This window comes from Vicugna pacos, chromosome 1, assembly GCF_048564905.1.
Source record: "Vicugna pacos chromosome 1, VicPac4, whole genome shotgun sequence".
Taxonomy (NCBI): Eukaryota; Metazoa; Chordata; class Mammalia; order Artiodactyla; family Camelidae; genus Vicugna; species Vicugna pacos.
Genome location: NC_132987.1, coordinates 94,615,956 through 94,636,905, shown reverse-complemented (window position 1 = coordinate 94,636,905; position 20,950 = coordinate 94,615,956). Strand labels below are relative to the sequence as shown.

Below are 20,950 nucleotides of genomic sequence, written 5' to 3'. Positions count from 1 at the left end.
TTGCTGCCTATTAAATGAAACAATAGCTTTTAAACAGTCTTTTATTCTAGCATGAATTCTGTGGTCAAGAAAATTCTGTGGATGACTTTAAAAGTTCAGATGGAAAGTTAGAACTCTATTCATTAAGAAAGCAAAGTCTGGTTTACAATCTAGAAAACTAAGATTTGCAATAAAATTAAAAACAAGGTTATGTTGTCTTCTCAGTAATAGAAATGAAACAATAATTTTGTGTACCACAGTGATATCAACAAATAGAAGGCACAGGTGTCTCAGCATTTGCTATGCAGTAAACACACACAAAAAGGCATTCCTAGGAAATCCATATAGAATTTTAACAGTGAAGGTGAATGAAGCCAGCAAGGATAGAAATTACTAGTGGCCTGGCTGGAAAAGCACGTTGGGCCTGAGGCAAAAGTAGTTTTTTAAATAGGAGAATGTTCTGAAATAGAAAGCATGTTAAACAGAATTGCCCGAGGTCTGTTAGGAAATGAAAAATTACGCTAACTGCATTGGGAACAGCAACCTGATAAAAGCACAATGCACAAATTACAATCTTCTTCACAAGTAGCATTAGACACGAGAAAGGTTAAGCTGTATGTGAGAAAGGTTTTGCCCACCACAGGCCACTACATGATAGAAGAATTACTTTCAAGCGTTTCTAGGGACCCTCCAACAACTATGGTAATACATATTTCTGTATTTCTAATATCACAGAACACGCTGGACTAGACCCCCCAGTCAGTACCTATTTGCAAAGCACCCCTTCAGGGCAAACCTCTTCTCTGAGCTCTATGGAAAGCACCTAGAAGACAATGACATGTTCCCTAAATTTATTCTTCTCTTCTTAAATTCACAGCACACACCCAGCATTGTGGGGATGCTAAATGAGTCAGCATGTAGTGAGCAGCTACAGTGTGGAAAACACAAGACTAAAAAGAGAAGGAAAATGGCACCCCATAGGAAGAATCTGATGGACCGCTCATGAAGGCAAATACTTTTATAAACAGTGATGGTTTTAGCTATTATTACAAAGATATCTATTAAGTATGCAAAGTGAGTAGGTGCAAAATTAATCAAAAAGTCTAAACTGAAGAAATTATCATCTAAAGGAAATAAAAGCAAGTTATGAAGTGAAGGGCATAAAATATAAGGTACACATATGTTTGTGCACACACACACACTCAAACTATTGTCAACAGTTTGATGAGTGATCAAGGAGCATCCTTCCAACCCTCCTCTCTTATAAAAGCTGAGACCAACTCAGGAATAATGCAAGTCATAATGAGTCGCTGCACTTAGCAAGATTCTTGGGACAAGGCAGTTAGGAACAGCTGTCACTTGGGCTGAGTCAAAGTGAGGTTGGCATATCCCGAAAGGTCTAGGACTATTAGAGCACAGAGCAGCCACCTGATCTCAGTTACTTTATCGAGAAAGACCACATTTACTTTGGCTGACCCATGTTTTCATTTTGTTTTGTGTTTGTTTTTGCTTCATGGGACAGATGTAATGCATGCAGCATATGAAAATATGACATAAATACGAATCAACTAAATGAAAAGGGCAGTGTGGACAAATAAATGGGGGAAAATGTGGCTACCTAGACACCTCCAGGCTAATTAAGTATGTGGCATATCTCCATGTCTACATTTAAGATGCCATCCATTTCTCTCTTTTCAAGTCTAAAATAAGTCACCAGTCCTGACTCTCTCAGGCAAAATCAGAATCTCTATGGATCTACTTACCTCTGTTATCATGAAAACAAGGCTAATTAAACTATTCTCTCTCACTCTCGCGCACTCTCTCTCTCTCCTTAATCTTCCTCTTCAATGTCTTTATGGGTCATATCAACTTTTTCTATAAAGCTCCTCATTGAAATATACAATCTAAGGCTGAACTCTCTTACATGGTAGCCACTAGCCACATGTGGTTACTGAGCACTTGAAATATGGCTGGTCTCAATTGAGATGTGCTGTAAGTGCAAAATTCACATCAGATTCCAAAGACTGAGTATGAAAAACAAATGTAAAATACCTCATGAGTAATTTTTTAATGCTGAAACAGTAATAGTTTTTAATACACTGGTTTAAATAGCATATATTATAAAACTAATTTTATCTGTTTCTTTTTAATTTTTTAATGTGGCTAACAGAAAATTTAAAATTATATATGTGGCTTATATTATATTTCTATGGGATAGTGCTGATCTAGCTGATACATGTAGGGTGAGGCCAGGCAGAGGCACTCAGCATTCATTTGTATTTCTGCAAACTTCCTGACTGGGTGATAATAGTCAAAATGTCCCCCTGACTCATTCAGGAATAAGTGTCCTTGCCTTACTCAGGAATTGCCTCATTGCCTCTAAAAATAGTCCACAAGCCCTTCCAAAATGGGCTTATCTGCTATAAAGAAACATACTGATGTTATCAAATATGACTTATAAACTATTTTAGAAGCTTCAGTCCTTACACAATGTGGCAACTCTTACATAAGCACACGTTGCAACTGAATCACTTTTGCAAATAAACTTCCACTTAAAAGCAACAAAAGCATGTAAAGGTCAAAAATAACTTATTATGCAGTCATCCCTCAGTATCCATGGGGGATTGGTTCCAGAACCCCTCTTCCTGCAGGTACCAAAACCCACAGATGCTCCAGTCCTTCATGTAAGATGTCATAGCACATAGTATGTACATGTAGCCTACACACATCCTTCCATATACTTGAAATTATCTCTACGTTACTTATAATACCTAATACAATGTAAATGCTGTGTATATCTGCCAGTGCAAAGCAAATTCAAGTTCTACTTTGGGGAACTTTCTGGAATTTTTTATTTCCAAATATTTTCAATCCATGGTTGGTTAAATCCTCAGATGCAGAACTCAGATTCATAGGACCAATTGTAGTTTTAATAAAGATTAGTGTATTAGCTACCATATTTTTAACTCTTTCCAAAAAAAGAGTCTGTTCACATTCTTAAAGACTCAGTCCTTCTTTTACGGAGAATTAATTTTTAGAAAAAGCAATTCAAATGAACTCCTTTGTGCTACACACTCCCCTTCCTTTACAGAATAGGATATGCTTTCATCTGTCTTACAGTGAATTTTATGCACAAATATCCACTATAACTGTGTTTTCTTGTCCATCTCCCCAGTTAGAGCTCCCATCAGGTAGGAAACTTATATTTGTTCTGCTATCACATAGAAAAATGCCTGGGACAAAGAGGAAGTCAAAAATTGATTTGTTAAATAGCAAATTAAGGAAAGAGCCTGTGACTCGGACAACTGTGTACTCCCCAGAACACCATATGTGGAGAGTGATTTACTCTATGGGATCACTTTCTCTATCTTATAAGACTCATATGCAACAGTAAAACAGTGAATCTGTAAGAAAAGTAACTTTGATACTAAAAAAATCCTCTTTTACCTAAAATAAGTTAGAAAATCATTGTGACCATCAAAAAATTAAATAACCCCAGTTAACTATACTAGTATATATGGATTAGTTATACCAGTATCTATGTATTTATATGTATATATATTAAAAAATTGGAATATTTACTTTTAATTAATTTGGCCCATTATTAACTCAGCTTTGGGACCATGCCCTGATGTGATACTCAAAATACCATCTGGGAAACAGCAGCATTAGCATCACCTGGGAGCTTCTTAAAACTACAGAATCTCAAACCTAATGCACATAAAATGATGTACATATAAACTGTAACAAAAATTGTTATTATTGTGATGATGATGATGATAATCTATTATCAGTAGAGCTAGCAGACGTCTCTTTTGGATGTTTAGTGCCTTAGACTCATCACTAGTAATTATTGTAGCATGAATACATCCTTAAAAGTTCCACTTTACTTTTCTGTTTGAAGTAGGTAAATTTTCAGCTCTCTTATTCATAAACTTTCCAGATTTCACCAAATAAATGTACTAACAACTTTCATCTCATAATATCTAACCAATCTGGCTGGGAAATTGACACGTTCCGATTTCTAATTATTAATAGCACAATGAATCCTGACAAACATCAAAGTAAATATTAAGATTCAAATAAAACCAAAGGCTAATTTCAGTTAGATAAAAAGCAACTAATCTTGGGAAATACTAAATTACCTTAGATAAGATTTAACAAATTCATTCCTACAAGTGAGAGTATAACAAAAATCTTTGGAGATTTATTTGTTGTTTAAGTTAAATAAACAAACACATTGAAAGAATGAAATACTGTTTTTCAAAGCAGTATTTTTTTATAATGTAGAACTGGAGAATATATGCTAAAATGAGTGGGGTTCTAAGTAAAGGACATGAAACAAGAAAAACCTTGAAAAGTCAAATTAAAATTACAAATTCAATCTATACAGATTAATATCTATTATGTTTGAATATAAATCAAAACAGTGCTATCACATGATAAAATACGCAAATAAAAAACTGGAAAACTCTCAAATAACTACTTGAGAATAAATTATTGTGTCTTTTACAAATTATTTTTCCCCTGCTTCTTAAAGTTTAGAGGGGCTGCCTTATGATAATAACTAACGTTAAAATAAGATCTAAGAAATCAAAGAGAAAAAAAAACCTGACAGGTTAATTAGTTCTCTCTGCTTTCAATAAACTATAATATACTTAAAATTGTCGTTGTTCATCTATTTCAGTGAGACCTGACTAAACACTAATTTATTCTTGGTCAAGTGGCTCCCCAATAAAAGTCTGTCACAGTTTATGGTCTTAAAATAGAATCAAACATTCTTAGGCAATAAAAAAAAAACCTTCAACTTAAATCTTAAGCAAAAAATCAACTCAAAATGGATCATAGACTTAAATGTAAAGTGCAAAACAATAAAACTTCTAGGAGAAAACGTTACAGGAAATCTTCAGGTCCTAGAGCTAGACAAAGAGCTCTCCTACGTGACAACAAAAGCACAACTCATACAACAAAAACAGCAATAAAGTGGACTTCATCCAATCTTAAAACTTTTGTTCTATGAAAGACCCTGTTAAAAAGATGAAAAGGCAAAAACTACAATAAGATAAAATATTTGCAAAACAAATATCTGACAAAGGACTTGTCTCTAGAATACACACATAAAGAAGTCTCAAAACTCAAAGGTAAAAAAAAGAAAAATCAATCGAGTGAGAAAATGGACAAAGGAGAAGAGCTATTTCACCAAAGAGGATATACAGATGGCAAGTAACACTGTAAAAGACTTTCAACATAATTAACTATTAAAAAATGCAAATTAAAACCACAATGGCCTATCACTACATACCTATTATAACAACTAACATTAAAAAAAGTGTAATACCAAATGCTGGGAAGGATGTAAATAAGCTAGATCCCTCGTACATTCCTGGTGGGAATGCAAAATGGTACAGACACCATGAAAAATAGTTTGGTTGTTTCTTACAAAACTAGACGTACACTTGTCATAGGACCCAACAATTACTCTCCTAGCTATTTCTCCCAAAGAAATAACACCCACATATAAGTACCCAAACCTTAGCTTTACTGCAGTATTTTTAATAGCCAAAAACTGGAAACAATCCAGTTGTCCTTCAATAGGTGAATGACTAAACAAACTGTGGTACAGCTCTGCGATGGAATACTATTAAGTAACAAAATGGAACAAACTATTGATATATGTAACTTGAATAGATCTCAAAGGCAATTTCTGAGTGAAGGGAGAAAAAAGCCAATCTCCGAAGATTACATATTCTATGATTTGATTTATATAACATTAAAAAATGAAAAAATTATAGAGATGTAAAATAGATCAGTAATTGCCAGAGTTTAGGGATGGAGAGATTGGGAACAGTATAAAAGAATAAAGAGTTTCTTTGTGGTGATGGAACAGTTGTGTATTGTCATTGTAGTGGCAGTTACAATAATATATACTTGTGATAAAACTGCAAAGAAGTACATGTAAAAACTGTTGAAATCTGAATGAGGTCTGCAGATTGTATCAACGTCAATTTCCTGGTTTAGACACTGCGATACAGTTAAGCAAGATATTCCCCCTTGGGCAAGCTTGGCTAAGAGTACAAAAAGCCTTCTCTGCACTATTTCTGCAACATCCTGTGGTCTTTAATTATTTCAAAATATTTTTTTAATCTAGTCTAACCCATCTTGCAATTCTCTAAATTCACTGTATTTTTAAAGGTCCTCTAACTTTCAAGACACTTTAAACCTGCTACAATCAAACTTCAGTTTTGGTAACACTCTTGTTTCTCTGTATTTCCTGTTTATGTGTCATATTTGTGAGTAGAGGTTCACCTAATACTTCATGGATTGCAGACAGTTTTCAATAAAAGGCAGCTTAGGGAAGTGAAGCAAAAAGAGACCCATTAGCTTCACTACAGTCCAATCTAACAAGCACAACTTAACCAAAATAGCTCTGCCAACTGTAATGGTCAAAAGAATGGAAGACTCCCACAAGTAAACAAAAAAATGTACAAATATGCAAACAAAAGTATCAGAAATTATTAATGCTGAAAGATAAGAACTGGAGGGGAAAAAATTTGGAAATGATGAATATGAATTTGTGATTCTCCAGAATCCTGGAATAATAACCGATTTTCTTAAGATTGTAAAACAATGAAAATAGCAATGATAATTCACACATTAGTTACTCATGACCTCCAAAAAGGAACTAAAATGATCATGGATAACAGACCTATAATCTCTTAGGAAAAAAAACTAATATGACCCCAGACATATCACTGATCTATTCTGACATCAAAGAGGAATCATATTCTTCCACAAATTGCTCTTTAGTCTACTGTCAAAGAGGAAACACTGAACTTGCCTATGGTGAAAAATCTTCTATTTATATGATAAGTCTGTAGCTGATATGTTCTGAAAAACAAAATTTACACAACTTATAGCTTTAAAAAAAAAAGAATAGAAAGGCATAATGTTAAAGCCTATAAACTTGTATGCCGTTAGGTAACAAAAGATAAGTCATGTTTTAAAGACTAAGCATTAATTAATTGACATCTTAAGTTAGTTCTTTTTTATTCTTTCTAACCCTATAAATATCTTAGAGACAAAGCAGATTTTTGAATGAGCCCAAGAGAATATGGAAAAATTATTAGTTACTGAAAAACTAATTTCCTCTCCAAACATTCTCATATTATTTTTAAATAAAATAACTATTAAATTAAAAAGAGAAAACAGTGGTGCTCCCCAACTCATTGGGCCAGACCAGGTGGCTCACTTTGGACTAAAGTAGGTGAAACTTTCTGCATTTTCCCCCAAGAACAGAATCCAGAACAATAGAGATCAAGTGTAGCACACGCTACTGAGGGATGTGCCTGCAGACTTCTCTCAGAAGGAGTGGAAATGCCTGGATTCTGCTCAAAGTGATTTGCACACAGATGTGAGGCTGGGGAACTACAACATGGTCTCACTGGGACTTTTCATCTCTAGCCAGACATCATCTCCTTTTTGGAGCAAATGAAACAGCCCAGAGAAGGCAAAAAGACATTTCTCAGGAAGATGTGCACAATGGAAAGCCTTGACTATGAGGCTTACTTTCAGCTAAGGATGGGCCATGCCATGGGACAGCTCTGGTCAGCAATTTGTAAACTGAAAGAACTCAGTGGAGTTTACGGTAAACTTACATATGCTTGGTTAAAATGGACATGGTGAATTGGCTCGTCCTCCTGGTAGGAAGACAGATGTGAGCCCTAAATATGCTCAGCCACCTTCTAAGCAACAGAATAAAGACCACATGCTAAGAATAGTAGAGCCGAAAGATAGATAATGAGTCAATACTGAGGCCCAAATCACTCACCTTTACTTTCTTTGTGAGAAATACAAACCTCTATTTCAATAGCTCACAGTTTGTGGGATATTCTTTGAGGGTGTGTTCAGTTTTTGTTATATACATCTAAATGCGTAACTGATTTTATCATGTTCAGTAACAGAGAATGTAGCTGTATTACACAGTTATTCATAATTAAATACAATCTGTGGCTAGTTGTTTATCAATAATTAAATAAAAATAAGTTATATTGATATTGAGCAACATATGATTTTTTAATAAAAGAAATATTTCTCATTTGCTAAGTATTTGGAAAACTTCAAGATTACCTATACAAAGAAATATATTTGCAGGTTTGGTTTCTGATATCACATTTTAGATTACAGACTTAGGGCATATACCCAGAAACTGTATCTAAATGTTATTTATTGTTCAATGGATCATTTTAAGACATTTTGAAAATGAGAAGTCAGGACCTCTTGCACATCACTGTAAAGAATTCAGAGATGACTCTGAACTTAGGACACAAATATTTCATTCCTTTTTTTTTTAATGCATCTTATTGCAAAATCAGACATATTGAAAATAACTGAAATCACCAAATAAAAAAAAGAGAAAAAAGACAAGGCAAGACAGAGGATTTAAATTTTTTTCTTATTAATAGATCATATGTTCAAACTTCACTAGATAATTCTTTCATTTGCAAACTTTTAAACTGCTATTACAATTTTTTTCTTCTTATTTTCAAAGTCATTCCTGCTATTAGTAAACTCGGTATGATCATTTCCTCCAACCATCCAGAGTTCAGGAGGAAGAAAATCCCTGCAGCTGTTTGATGCCCAAGAATATGAACACTTAGCAGTCAGATGAAAGAAGAGAAAAGACAGAAAAGGAAGATCAAGAGATGAGTGATTCTGGGTATCTGCAGGCTAGCATTTACTGCTCTCAATAAAGGGAGTTTTGTGCTCATTACATCCCAGAACTCATCGTGCCTTCAACCTGTAGCAAACTTGCCTTATCATTTCCCCTCCAAATCAAGGATCAAAGTTTATATATATACATTTATTGAAGTATAGTCAGTTTACAATTTGTGTCAATTTCTGGTGTATAGCATAATGCTTCAGTCATACATGAACATACGTATATTCGGTTTCATATTCTTTTTCACCACAAGTTACTACATGAATCAAAGTTTAAACATATTATTTTCTTTCTCTATTAGATTATGATTAAAAAGACCACCTCCTCACCTCATTCACACAGTCACACTACTAGAAAAGAGAAGGAACCCCATAAAGACGTTGTTAAGCAGCAAAATGAAGAGTGGTGGGGAATTTCTGGTCGGATAATTTATCTGATGGCTGATTTCAGGATACAGAATTAAAGAAGCAGACAATAATAAAATCTTCTGAAAATAATATGTTAGTAAATATTTAAGATGACAAGTTAGTTTACTAATAATATTATGGTTATTAAATAACTATTGTAATTTACTGAGCATCTGTACATATATTTCTCATCCTCAAGACATCCCTACAAGGTGGGTCCAATCTGTATTTTACTGAGGAAGAAATTGAGGTTCACAGAGGTTGGCTAATTTGCCCTCATATTCAAAGCTGTTTAGTATTACGACAGCTAAAATTCAAGCTTCATCTTGCTCTTGTACTTTGCAACATGGACACAGCCATATGTTTATTTTTTTTCCATTTTACATGTGAAGAAACTAAATATAAGATCTAAACTATTATGATCTCTTAAACATTAAAAATCAATCAGGTTACTCCCATAACTTAAACAACGTCAACTGTATAAGAAATTAATGAACATAGGTTGTATAACAGCATACATTTAATGGGCACTTTTGCCTCCTGTCAATGTACTGGGTTCCTGTTATTCTAAATGCGAAACAGAATAGGGCTGCTTTTGGATTTGGATACTAAGCACAAAAAAAAAATCTGGATTCCAAACAGTAGTGAGCATCTACCGATGAGCAGACATCACCACAAGAAGAGAATCTACTCTTCAATAAAATAATAAACTTACTTTAGAATGAAAAGTATCTGATAGCAGCAATTCTCTTCAATGAAAGCACTTTCATGTTTTCCCTTAATATCTATAAGTGTACAATTGAAGTTTAGTACATGCTTTTAAATAATACCAGGATGACACACTCATCAATCTAAAACTATAGCACATTTCACAGGGTCTGTGTTATCATCTCACTGACTAACTAGAGCCAGCCTGGTGGGAGCCAGACTGAATCTTCTAAGAAGTTACCACTTTAAGAGTCATTTCTCAAGACTGTACTTTCAGGGATCATTTCTATAGTTCTTTACTAGAGAAGATTTTCTGAACGTGTAGAGCATCTGAAACCAAGAGGAGGAGGCATAGAAAACAAACTCATGGAAACAACCTAAATGTCCATTGACAGATGACTGGTTAAAGAAATTGTGGTATATTTACACAATGGAATACTACCCAGCCATAAAAAGAATAAAATAATGCCATTTGCAGCAACATGGATGGGCCTGGAGTATGTCATTTTAAGTGATGTAAGCCAGAAGGAGAAAGAAAAATACCATATGATATCACTTATATGTGGAATCTTAAAAAAAAAAAAAAAGACAAACTTATCTACAAAACAGAAACAGATTCACAGACATAGAAAACAAACTTACGGTTACCAGGAGAGGAAAGGGGTGGGAAGAGATAAATTGGGAGATTGAGATTTGCAGATACTAACTACTATATATAAAGTAGATAAACAACAAGTTTCTACTGTATAGCACAGGGAACCAAATCCAGTATCTTGTGGTAACCTATAATGAAAAAGAATATGAAAAGGAATATGTATATGTATATATATATATATATGCATGACTGAAACATGCTGTACACCAGAAACTGACACAACATTATAAACTGACTATACTTCAAAAAAAAAAAAAAAGAGTCATTTCTCAGGAGATGGTGCAGCAGGCACGAGGGCCTAACTAAATCAAATGCTCCATGGAGTCATTTTAAGACATTTTGAAAATGAGAAGAGGTCAGGACCTTTTGCCCATCACTGTAAAGAATTCAGAGGTGACTCTGAAGTTAGGACAGACTTCAGCTGCAGGTGGTAAATGAATCTACTACGAGTACAGAAGAGCATGCCAGATACAACTTATAATATTCCAATTCTTCTTTGCCTTCTAGAACCATTGACATCTGACTTTCCTCAGAGCCCACAACTTGGCAGACACTGAGAGGAAAAGTGTACCATTCAGCTACAATATAAAATTTCTACACCATGAGAATCAACGTTCAGTGTGGCTGCTGATACACCAAATCCAAACTACTTTCTCATTCTGCTTAGATACCATTGTAAAAGCTATTTTTATTTCTTACAAAATAGAGATGTTCACTGTAATTGTAATTTAACACACTTGGGCTCACAAAAATCTCTCTTCCCATTCTTGGGCATGCAATTTGACCTCAGGCTCTCTTCAAACTGAGTATTTCTTCAGTGATTAAACCTTTAGTCTCTGTGGAGTCTAGAAATAACTAATTAATAACAAATTTATTTTCTCTGGTTATTTTTAGCTTTTTACTCAAACATACATTCCCCTGCCCTGAGACTGTCACACATAACTCCTGGTAACTACTGCTTTTCTCTGTCCGTTCATCCCTGCATTCTTAACATTTTAGCTTAAGATGAGTTGACCTGAGACTTACTGGTGTAGAAAAGAGAAAAACAGAGTGAAAAGAGAAAAACAGAGTCAGAAGACATCCACTCAGTCATTTGCTCATTCAAAACTATAGCATTTCCTATAAGCCAGGTGCAGTTCCACAGACCGATAGGGTAAGAGTGAACAAACAATATAGACAAGTGCCGACCCCCAGGAGTAAATAATTTAGTGGGAGATACAAAAGAACAGGAAGACAATTACATTACTGTGGATGATCACCCTTATAGTGTGGTGGTAGGTAAGCGGTGAAAAGGTTTAAGGATGGGGAGAAATCAGGGAAGGCATTTAGTATATCTCTAAGCTGTGCCCTGAAGCATGCACAGAAACTGATAAGACAGAAGCAAAGTGTGCATCAAGCAGAAGAAGTAAGATGTACAAAAGCATAGCTGGACCCACAACTAGACCAAAACATGTGGCACCCAAGACAGGATATTCTTTAAACATTTGATAAAAATCTATTTTGTGGGATGGAAAAAAATATTTTCTATTAATAATTATTAAGTATAGAAATGGGTTCCCATATTAATTCATTTCTACAGAGCTAAGAGTCACTCTTCCGAAAAGATCAGAAAATGTTTCTAGTTCACGATCTCGTTTGCTTTTATTCAGTGGTCCTTCTAGACTCCTAACTTTTTATGAGCCAATACAAAATAAGAAATGAAAATCTTCAATATCTAAGAAAGGAGTACCTGTGTAAAATAGATACCATGTTTCCAATTTATTCTATTGATATTTTAGTGCCCCTTATAGAACGGCCCCTAGATATCCCAGGTACTGCTTTACATTTAGCCCCCTGCTGATTCGGTGGTACAGAGTCAGAAGGAGGGTCCAAATAAGAGGCTAAAATGGTAGACAGGGACCAGATAACACAGAATCTTGTTGGTCATAAGAAAGAAAGTATGCTATACTTTTAAGAGCCATGGGAATTGTTGAGATTTGAAAGGGGGACCAACTCTGAGGCTGTTTTTGAGAACCAGGCTAGAGACGCTAGCAACTTGAATAGGAGGGTAGCAGTAAGCATACAAAGTGGCATATACTTGAAGAATAGTTAGGAGCTACTATTCACTAGGCTTGGAGGTGAGAAGAAGGGGAGAGGAGTAATTAATGATAAATCTTAAGTTTTAGGCTTGAGCAACTGGTACATGAGGATATCGCCCAATGGGATAAGGTATAAAAGGACAATCAAGCTTGGGATAAAAACCTCTAAGTTCAGTTTTATACATATTGAGTTGTGTACTTACAGTACATCAAAATAAAGGTATTTACTAAATAAGACCAGGAAACTAAGACCAGAAGAGAAATGTAAGGTGAAGATAGATGTGGGCAGCCTGAGTGCATAGATGGAATTCATGGAATGCATGAGAATGCCTAGGGAAAATAAGTATATAAAATAGAAATGCATAAAGGAACCCAGGGAAGAGCCCTGAGAATCTTATATTAAATTGTCAGAAAAAGGCTGAAGAGAAACCACCAGAGACAGTGGAAGAAAAGCAAGAGCTAAAGTATCATGGCTTCAAGGAGCCAAGAAGTGGTCCAAAATGCTAGCAATAAAAAAAGGGAACGAGGTATCCACTAACTTACCAAGAAGTCATTGTTTGTGAACTTGTTGAGAACAGTTTTAGTGAAGAAAGATTAAACTCAGCTGCAGCAAGCCACATGAATTTAAATTAGTAACCTGACCAAATCTCAGGTCCTTCACTGTAGAACAGGAAAAACAAAAACACTCATGCTTCCTACCTTGTGGTTTTGTTATGAAGGTTAAATTAAATACTATCATATATCTAAAAGTCACTATATAAACTTTAAACAGGGGGTAGAGACAAGTGTTACAGCAACTGTTTCGCTGGTTCTGCTATTCACAAATGTCAGTTTTCTGTTCCACCCACACAGTTGAGAAGTCACATCTGACTCATACTGGCCAATATATGTATCAGCAGAAGTGACTGATTATTACAGGCAAAAGCTGTAAGAAACAGTGCATAGTTCAGTATATTCTCTGTTCCTTGCCACTGACACTGTAGAAGCATGTTTCAAAACGAAGCCTTCATCAAGCTAGATCCTTGAATGACTGCCATGAGGACAGCCTGACTCACGTTGGAATGTAATATGGGTACAATTAAGTGTTGTTTTAGAACACTAAGATGTTGGAATTATGATCATAGCAACTAAATGTGGTATAAATAACAGTTTTTTTTTTAGGAAAGCCAAGAGGAAAATTCCATCTTAGGAGGTCATCAATGAGACATCATAGGGCCTGTCACACACACTAATGTAAGAATTTTTTATTTTACAGCACAGAGTAATTCACTAATCCTCACATTTGATTCTTATAGTTACAGAAAAGGTAAACAAGAATGAATGTACATTACGGAATTTCTAATGAAGACACATTGGTTGGGGAAGAATAAGACAGCCTATCAATAAGAAACTGCCTCCCCCATCACCATTTTTATATACCATTGTCACCTGTACCCTAAATTTTCTTCACTCTTTAGTAAGCATACTTGCACCTACGTTTGACAGGTTGTGTATCTGTTAGGGCAAAGTCACACTGGCTAAGTAGGTTACTAGAAATAAACAGAAAACAGGAAAAGTAACCAGGACCAAACTTTATGAAGGAGAAGTTTTTTTACTCTTCAAATGTTAACAGTAAAAGTCACCGCTGCCAAATGCCAAATTACCATTTGATATGCCTAAATGGAACATGTGTGCTGGAAAATGGCAATTACTCAGAACCAAGGCCAGAAGTAGAATTCAGGTCAGAGTGAGGCGCAAGGACCGACTGGACCAGCCTTTTCATCAAGAACACTGATTGCCCCCACTTCTTTATTCTGGCCTTTGTCTCTCTCATTAGTTCTGACAAACCATGAAAGAGGATCATAACTGCCTCAATCCCAGTGGAGTTGAAGTAAATTACATGAAAGAAACACTTAACAAGGGATGTCTGTCTACTCGTGATCATTTTTTTAAAAATGGGAATGTGGGGAAGTAGACAAAACACTCCACAACTCTGCTTTTAGAAATGTCTTACATGTCATTTTACAAAGCATACAAATAAATTAGTGTCATAATTAATAAGTCTATCAAAAAACTCTAGCCACTATCTTTTGCTCTAAAATGTTAACTGTTTCTAAATCAAATCCAATCTTGAACTATGCAGATTATGTACTATGAAAGCACATATTGTAAATATTGAAAGGAATTTCACATGGCTGCTCCCTAAATGGCTTAAGGGCCCAACATCTGATTAACTGAGCAACAGCTCAAGGTGACACCTTAGAAAACGGCTCATGCATTAGGATATACAAGCTCTAAAATGAGATGCATTCAACTTTGTGTCCCTTAGTTTGTGTTCATAAGGGATCCCTAATAAACAGTTGCTGAATTGAGTACAGGTAGTTAAGTGCCAAGGCCAGGTCACAGATTCACTACTGTTTTTTTTCCAAACTCCAGGTCAATGAACGATGTTTCATTACCAATGCTGTGAAGCCAATAACTAGGTAGAAGTTTACTGTTACTTTAATACATGACTAAGTATACTCTGTTGCCATGGTAGTTTTCATTCTCAAGTGGCTCTGCTAATAGGGCAGAAACCGTTAAATCACAACATGCTTATCTCACAAATACAACTACTATAACTAGTATACAACTATTTAAGACTTAAAACTGTACCTTTTAAAGTTAGCTGACTACTAGAATTAATATCCTATTAACTTAATTATGGTAAGCCAATTTACTACAGTAAGAAAGGAAACAAGCTAAAATGAAAGTATACTACATGCTAAATTGGCCTCTGTTATGTTTAGCTTTCCTCACCCTTCTCCCTCTTCAGGATGACAATGCCAAACACGGACGAATGTTGTCCCAACGGGGTAAAAAAAAAAAAAAGTGACCAAGATATGCTTAATCTTGAGATTATCATCAAGTAAAGAAAAGCTGCCTGAACGAACCCTATTGGATATAAAATCAGAATATTTGCTATTAAATAAACTACAGTTTTAAAAGCGCATTAACACATGCGGGTGTTGTGCACACCCTACTTCACAGGACCTCTGTGGTGCATGGAAAGTCCACAAAACCTGCAGTGGTGTTGCCACCTCATCAGAACCTGAGGCAACGTGTGCTGGGAGCCAAAGCACACACTCAATGGCACAAACCTCTGATTCGAAGGGAGGGGAGAGGGATGAGGAAAGTTTATTCAGCGCTTTTGCGTCTAGTCCGGGGCAAGAGTTGTCAACTCACGATGCAAGAAACCCCTGGGCCCAATTACCGGACTCGACGCAGACGCCCAGGCTCGAAAGTTGCTACCCTCCAAGGCCGGGGGCGGGGTCGCCGGGGGCGGAGCGGCGAGGGGCGTGGCCTGCAGGCCCGGGGGCCGAGGGGCGGCCCGAGCCCCGAGCCCGCGCCTGGAAGGCGGGCTGCTGGGTTCTGAGGTGAAGGGGGGGTCGGGGGAGAGTGCGGGGCTGTACCTGCGCTGGAAGTCCGGAGCGAAGGGCTTCAGGTACGGGTCTATCTCCAGAAGTCGGGCTAGTTCGGGCACGTCCGCCAGGGCAGCGCCCAGCGCCTCCTCAGAGCACTGGGCCCGAGCCGCCCGAGGCGGGGGACTCGCCGGAGCCGCCGGAGCCGCCATCTTTCGCCGCAGCCCGAGTAGCCTAGGCCCGAGAGGGTCGAGTGGAGCCTGAGCGGGAACGGGCGCTCTAGCCGGGAGGAAGGCGGCGAGGGCGGAGCCGGAGGACGCCCAGGCGAGCTGAGGCGAGCTGCGGACATCCGGGACCCTTTATAGCCGGAGACAACGGCCGCTGCTCCCCTTCTCCCCCCGCCGGCGGGGAGGAGCGAGACCCGGAGTGAGCCCCGGACGCACGTCCCGTGAGGGGAGGAGGCGCCCAGGCCCTCCGCCCACTCACGCGGCCCTCACCTTGGCCCGCCGAGGCCTGCCCTCTTCTGGTCCTGGGCCGACCTACCGCAGCCCCGACCTCGTTTAATCCTGACCTATTCTCGGCTCCGTAGCAAGCCCCTCGCTTTTCTTTAGGCTACTCCCACTGGCGGCCTCCCCTTCCAATGAGTATATATATATATCTTAAGTTCTGAGAGTTTCTTATTGTTAACATAGTGTTTCAGGCAGGTGAAGTAAATTCACTGTGAGGGGAATAGTTATGTATGGATAAAGTAATACGTTTAACATGTTAAGTTCATTTTCGAATCTTCTTGGAAGTGGTAAGAATCACTTCGAAGTGGTAAGAAATATCTCTTCCTCTTGGCTTAGGAATGGGCGACCCTAGGTAGTCTTCCCCTACTTGTAACTTCTTTTGTGTTGTTTCAACTGACTGGTTTCTAGCTCAAAGACCCTTTTTTTTTTAAGAATACAGGGTTGTACACTGCGAGAATTGGGCCCACCAGCCTGGGAGTTTCCAAGTTACTTTGTACGTAGAAACTGGAGAGCCTTGGGGGATATCTGTCCCAGTTAAGACCGAGGTGTGAAGAATCCAAGGGGCTATGGAGAAGAAAGTGTTGATCAGCCGTGGGCGTTTAATTTTAAAACATTCAAAACTTTTTTTTGCAAAAGGAATAATAAGGATTTAATGAAAGATATGTAGTAACTAGGGGCCTCAAAGTAAAAGGGTGGAGGATTTGGACAACCTTCAAAAAGGCATGTCTTATTTTCCGTTAAGATGGCAGTATGCAAACATTTGTAAAATATCATACAATGCTTGAAACTCAGAAGCAGGATACTCAGTAGACCCACTGACCTATATGCCCAATCCTAAACTTTCCTCAGAAATCCAGGTTTGTATCACTACTTGCCTATTTTGAAATCTCTATTTAGCTGGCTAGGAATCCTAAACCAAGTATCTCCCAGGTGTATCCGAATCAGTATGCTCTTCTTTTCTGCTACCACTCATGCAGGCGGCCTTCCTCTCTCATTTGGACTAACATCCTCTTCTACTCTTTCTCACCTCTAATCCATTCTCTAGTGTTTCTCAAGCTTTAATGTACATATGAATCACCTGGGGATCTTGTTAAACGTACAGACTCTTTTTTAGTTCTGGGTGGTGCCTCAGATTCTGCAATTTTAACAAGCTCAGAGGTGATGTTGCCACTGCAGGTTGGAAGCACAGTTTGAATAGTAAGCTCTACACAAGGAATAAATCATACAACTTAAATGACATGCTAGTTACTTTGAGCTAAATATAAACTCCTTACTCTTCTCTAACAAGGCTTCCATAACCTGGTCCCTGACTACCTTTCCACCACTTTCATCAACCTTCTCTGGCTTTAGTATTCTGTGGACACTGGCTTTCCTGAAAGTCACTGAGCTCTGTGTAGCCTCCGAGACTTTACTTGCCCTCCTCTCTTGGGAATTCACTTCCCATAGCTGTTTCCTCCCCAGCATTCATGGAGGTCTCATCATAAATGTCAGCTTATTGCTGAGAAGCCTCTAGTTCCACTATCTAAATAGCTGCCTCAGAATCTTCTATTACACCGCATTCTCTCCTATGCAAGAGTTAAAATTTAGGTGTTTATTCTTTTCGTTTATTTATTGATCTTCCCCTTTAAACTGCAAGAGAGCAGGGACCTCTTCTATTTTGTTCACTACTGAACAAGTATTTATTGAAATCCCCTGTGAGAGCAAGTTTTCTAGGAACTAGGGATTAGTGATGAGTAATATAAATCCCAGTTGTCATAAAGTTCACAGAATAAGTACATTTATAGAGACAAAAAGTAGAACATTGGTTTCCCAGGGCTGAAGGGAATACAGAGTGACTGCTAGTGGGTAGAGGGTTTGTTTTGGGGGTGATGAAAATTTTCTAGAATTGATTATGCTCATGGTGGTACAGCTCTGTGGATAGACTCAAAACTATTCGAATTGTACAGTTTTAAGTAAGTGCATGGTACATGGATTGTAGCTCAGTAAAGCTGTTTTTAAAATATCAAAAAATAATTTTTAAGGTATAAGTAATATAAAATTTACTCTTTAAAACTAACGTATCACCCCTGTTGAAAATTACTAGGAGAAAAAAAAGAAAGGAAAAACCAGAGATCTGTGACCAAACTCAAGAGAGAAGTAGAAAATAAGTAACTTTTAAGTAAAAAGCAGCAGTAGTGATAAAGGAGAATGTGGTTTCTGCGAAGACAAAGGAGAAATTTTAGAAAGACTAGAATGATAATAACTCTTTTATCTTCAATAATGTCATCGACGACTCAAGATCCCTTGGTTCTTTCATTTCCTCACGTAGGCTTTGACCTCAGTTTTGTCCTCTCATGGTCAAAAAGTGGCTGCTGCAGCTCTTAGCAGTACTTCTTCGTACCCACATCTAAAGGAAAGAAAAATGAACTTGTACGTTTATACTGTGTATCTTTGTTTAAGGGAAAACCTTCCTTCATATCTCCTTGGGTAGAGCTAGATCGCATACCCACCACTAAAGCCACTGTAATAGAGGAATGTGACTACCGTGATTGGTTTAAACTAATTGTAATTTATGGCTTGAATTGGGTCCACTCTCCCTTACTGCATTGCTACTTTCTCATGCAAGGCAACCACAATTTTACAGGCTATACACTATATACAGTATACTCAACCAAGAAGGCAAATGAGGGCATTTGCCCTGAGGAAGAAGAACCATCTCCTTTGCACAAAGGTGCCTCTCCCTCTTCAGGCTATGAATCCTTAGGACTGTGCCTACCAAGAGAAGACACTTCTTTCTAATCCACAAAGGTGAGTGGCAGCCCTGCCCTCAGTTCTCAATTTTTCCCTTGGCCATAACACTCCTGTGTCTTCTTTGCCAAGTTCTTGAGAGATTTATCTCATTCACTGTTCAACACACTGTGGGCTGACTTATGTTTCTACTCTATTGAAATGCTTCTTTCCAAAACACCCAAAACCACCTAGTTGTTAAACTCAATGGGCAGTTTTTAGCTCTTTTCCCATTGAATCTCTCAAGAGTTGGAACTCCTAATCACTTTTTTCTCATCTATTCAGAAAGAAAGGAATATAAAGTTGCGACAGATTTTGAGGTAATAAAGATGTTTAGCCACTGTGAGATATAACAAGTCAAGGGCGGAAAGATTCCTAAATAATAGTGAGAGCACAACTGAGTCTGGATATCAAACACCTGAAATAGTGCCATGTGGCCCCATGTTAAGTTTTTATTCCTTGCTTGATAGGCTGGGTATGTGAGCTCAAAAAATAACCTTGGCAAATTACTTTCCCTCCCTATGCCTCCTTTTCTTAACTGCAAAGTGTGGCAAGGATTAAATAAGAACATTTAATCACTTAATGAGTTCTTAGGATAGTGCCTATCATATAGTAAGCACTATTTGTGTTAGCTATTATTATTGTCAATGGATAATGAACTTACTTTAGGAGGAAATATCCATACACATTCAGATTTCTCCATATTAATATTTAAACTTTTTCAGTGATTCTGGATGTGAAATACTTAAATGTGGAAGAAACATGAGGATGGGTAATTTTAATATTTGAATGCCAAATATTTTTAAGGCATTATATTAAAGCATTATGATAGTATAAAGAACTCTGACATGATCTATTAAGTTACAATATTAGACAATTCATAATGAAAATTTAAATAACGACAGCTCAAATAGCATAGAGTTGTGTTAATATTATATGTTAAAGTTTAATCAAAATTTGAAATCCTATTATTTGTCTTCTTTCGTTCTCTCCCCACCCCTTGGCACTATAGGTATTATCCTCTTTGAAATAATGGAATTTAGTTAGATATATATTCCTTCAAATTTCTCCACTGAAATATTCTAAAACTTGATAAGGCAATGGTTATGTAATTCTATAAATTTACAGAATATCTTTGAATTAAACATTTAAAACAGGTGAACTTTTTGGTATGTAAATTATACCTCCTAAAGGTAGTTTAAAATTTTATCTTGCATTAGACTGTAACTAAAGGCGCTCCTTTGAAAAGGTGGGTCTAATGGCTGGCAAGTGTCGGTATCCCAGTCTCCAAACTGACATCCACTTATTTCTGGATTAAATTCGGCAAAGGCAGTGACCAGCCAAATGTCCCCTCTACCACCTGCCAAGCCTTCCCAGGGGACCCTGAAGAAAGAGAAGTTTATCCTGTCTTCAGACTCGTTCACCCTCTAACCTCTCTATTTAGATGGCTAAGTGGTGATTGTTCAGTGTGATGGTGATTGCTACCACCTGGAAACCAGAGTAAGACAACTTTTCCAGAGATAGGACTTAATTGTTTTTAGATGATAATGATTTTCAATTACTTTTTTTGTAAGTTGGATTAGAACCAGTGACCTAAGGTGGAAGTCTCTTAATTTTTGTGACATCCTCTGAGCATCTTATCCTCTCCATTAGAACTTTTCCCTTAGTCTCAGACCTACCCATGGTAATTTTTATTTCACTCAGTTACAGACATCCTTTATGCCTTTATATACTCTTTAATGATTATTT

At 37.2% G+C, this 20,950-nt stretch overlaps 1 protein-coding gene and 1 pseudogene across 2 annotated transcripts in view; one reads left to right on the top strand and one right to left on the bottom strand.

The window, feature by feature from the left end:
- Positions 1 to 16,341, bottom strand: part of GBE1 (1,4-alpha-glucan branching enzyme 1) — a 234,317-nt gene extending 217,976 nt beyond the window's left edge. Inside the window, exon 1 of one of the 2 annotated variants that reach the window (XM_072967491.1) lies at positions 15,978 to 16,341. In XM_072967491.1, the coding sequence (XP_072823592.1) occupies positions 15,978 to 16,138 (161 nt within the window). In that variant the 5' untranslated portion in view covers positions 16,139 to 16,341. The remainder of the gene's footprint in view (positions 1 to 15,977) is intronic. The other variant, XM_072967496.1, reaches the window with a different exon arrangement.
- Positions 10,075 to 10,217, top strand: LOC116277703 (small nucleolar RNA U3; annotated as a pseudogene).
- Positions 16,342 to 20,950: the final 4,609 nt, after the last annotated feature.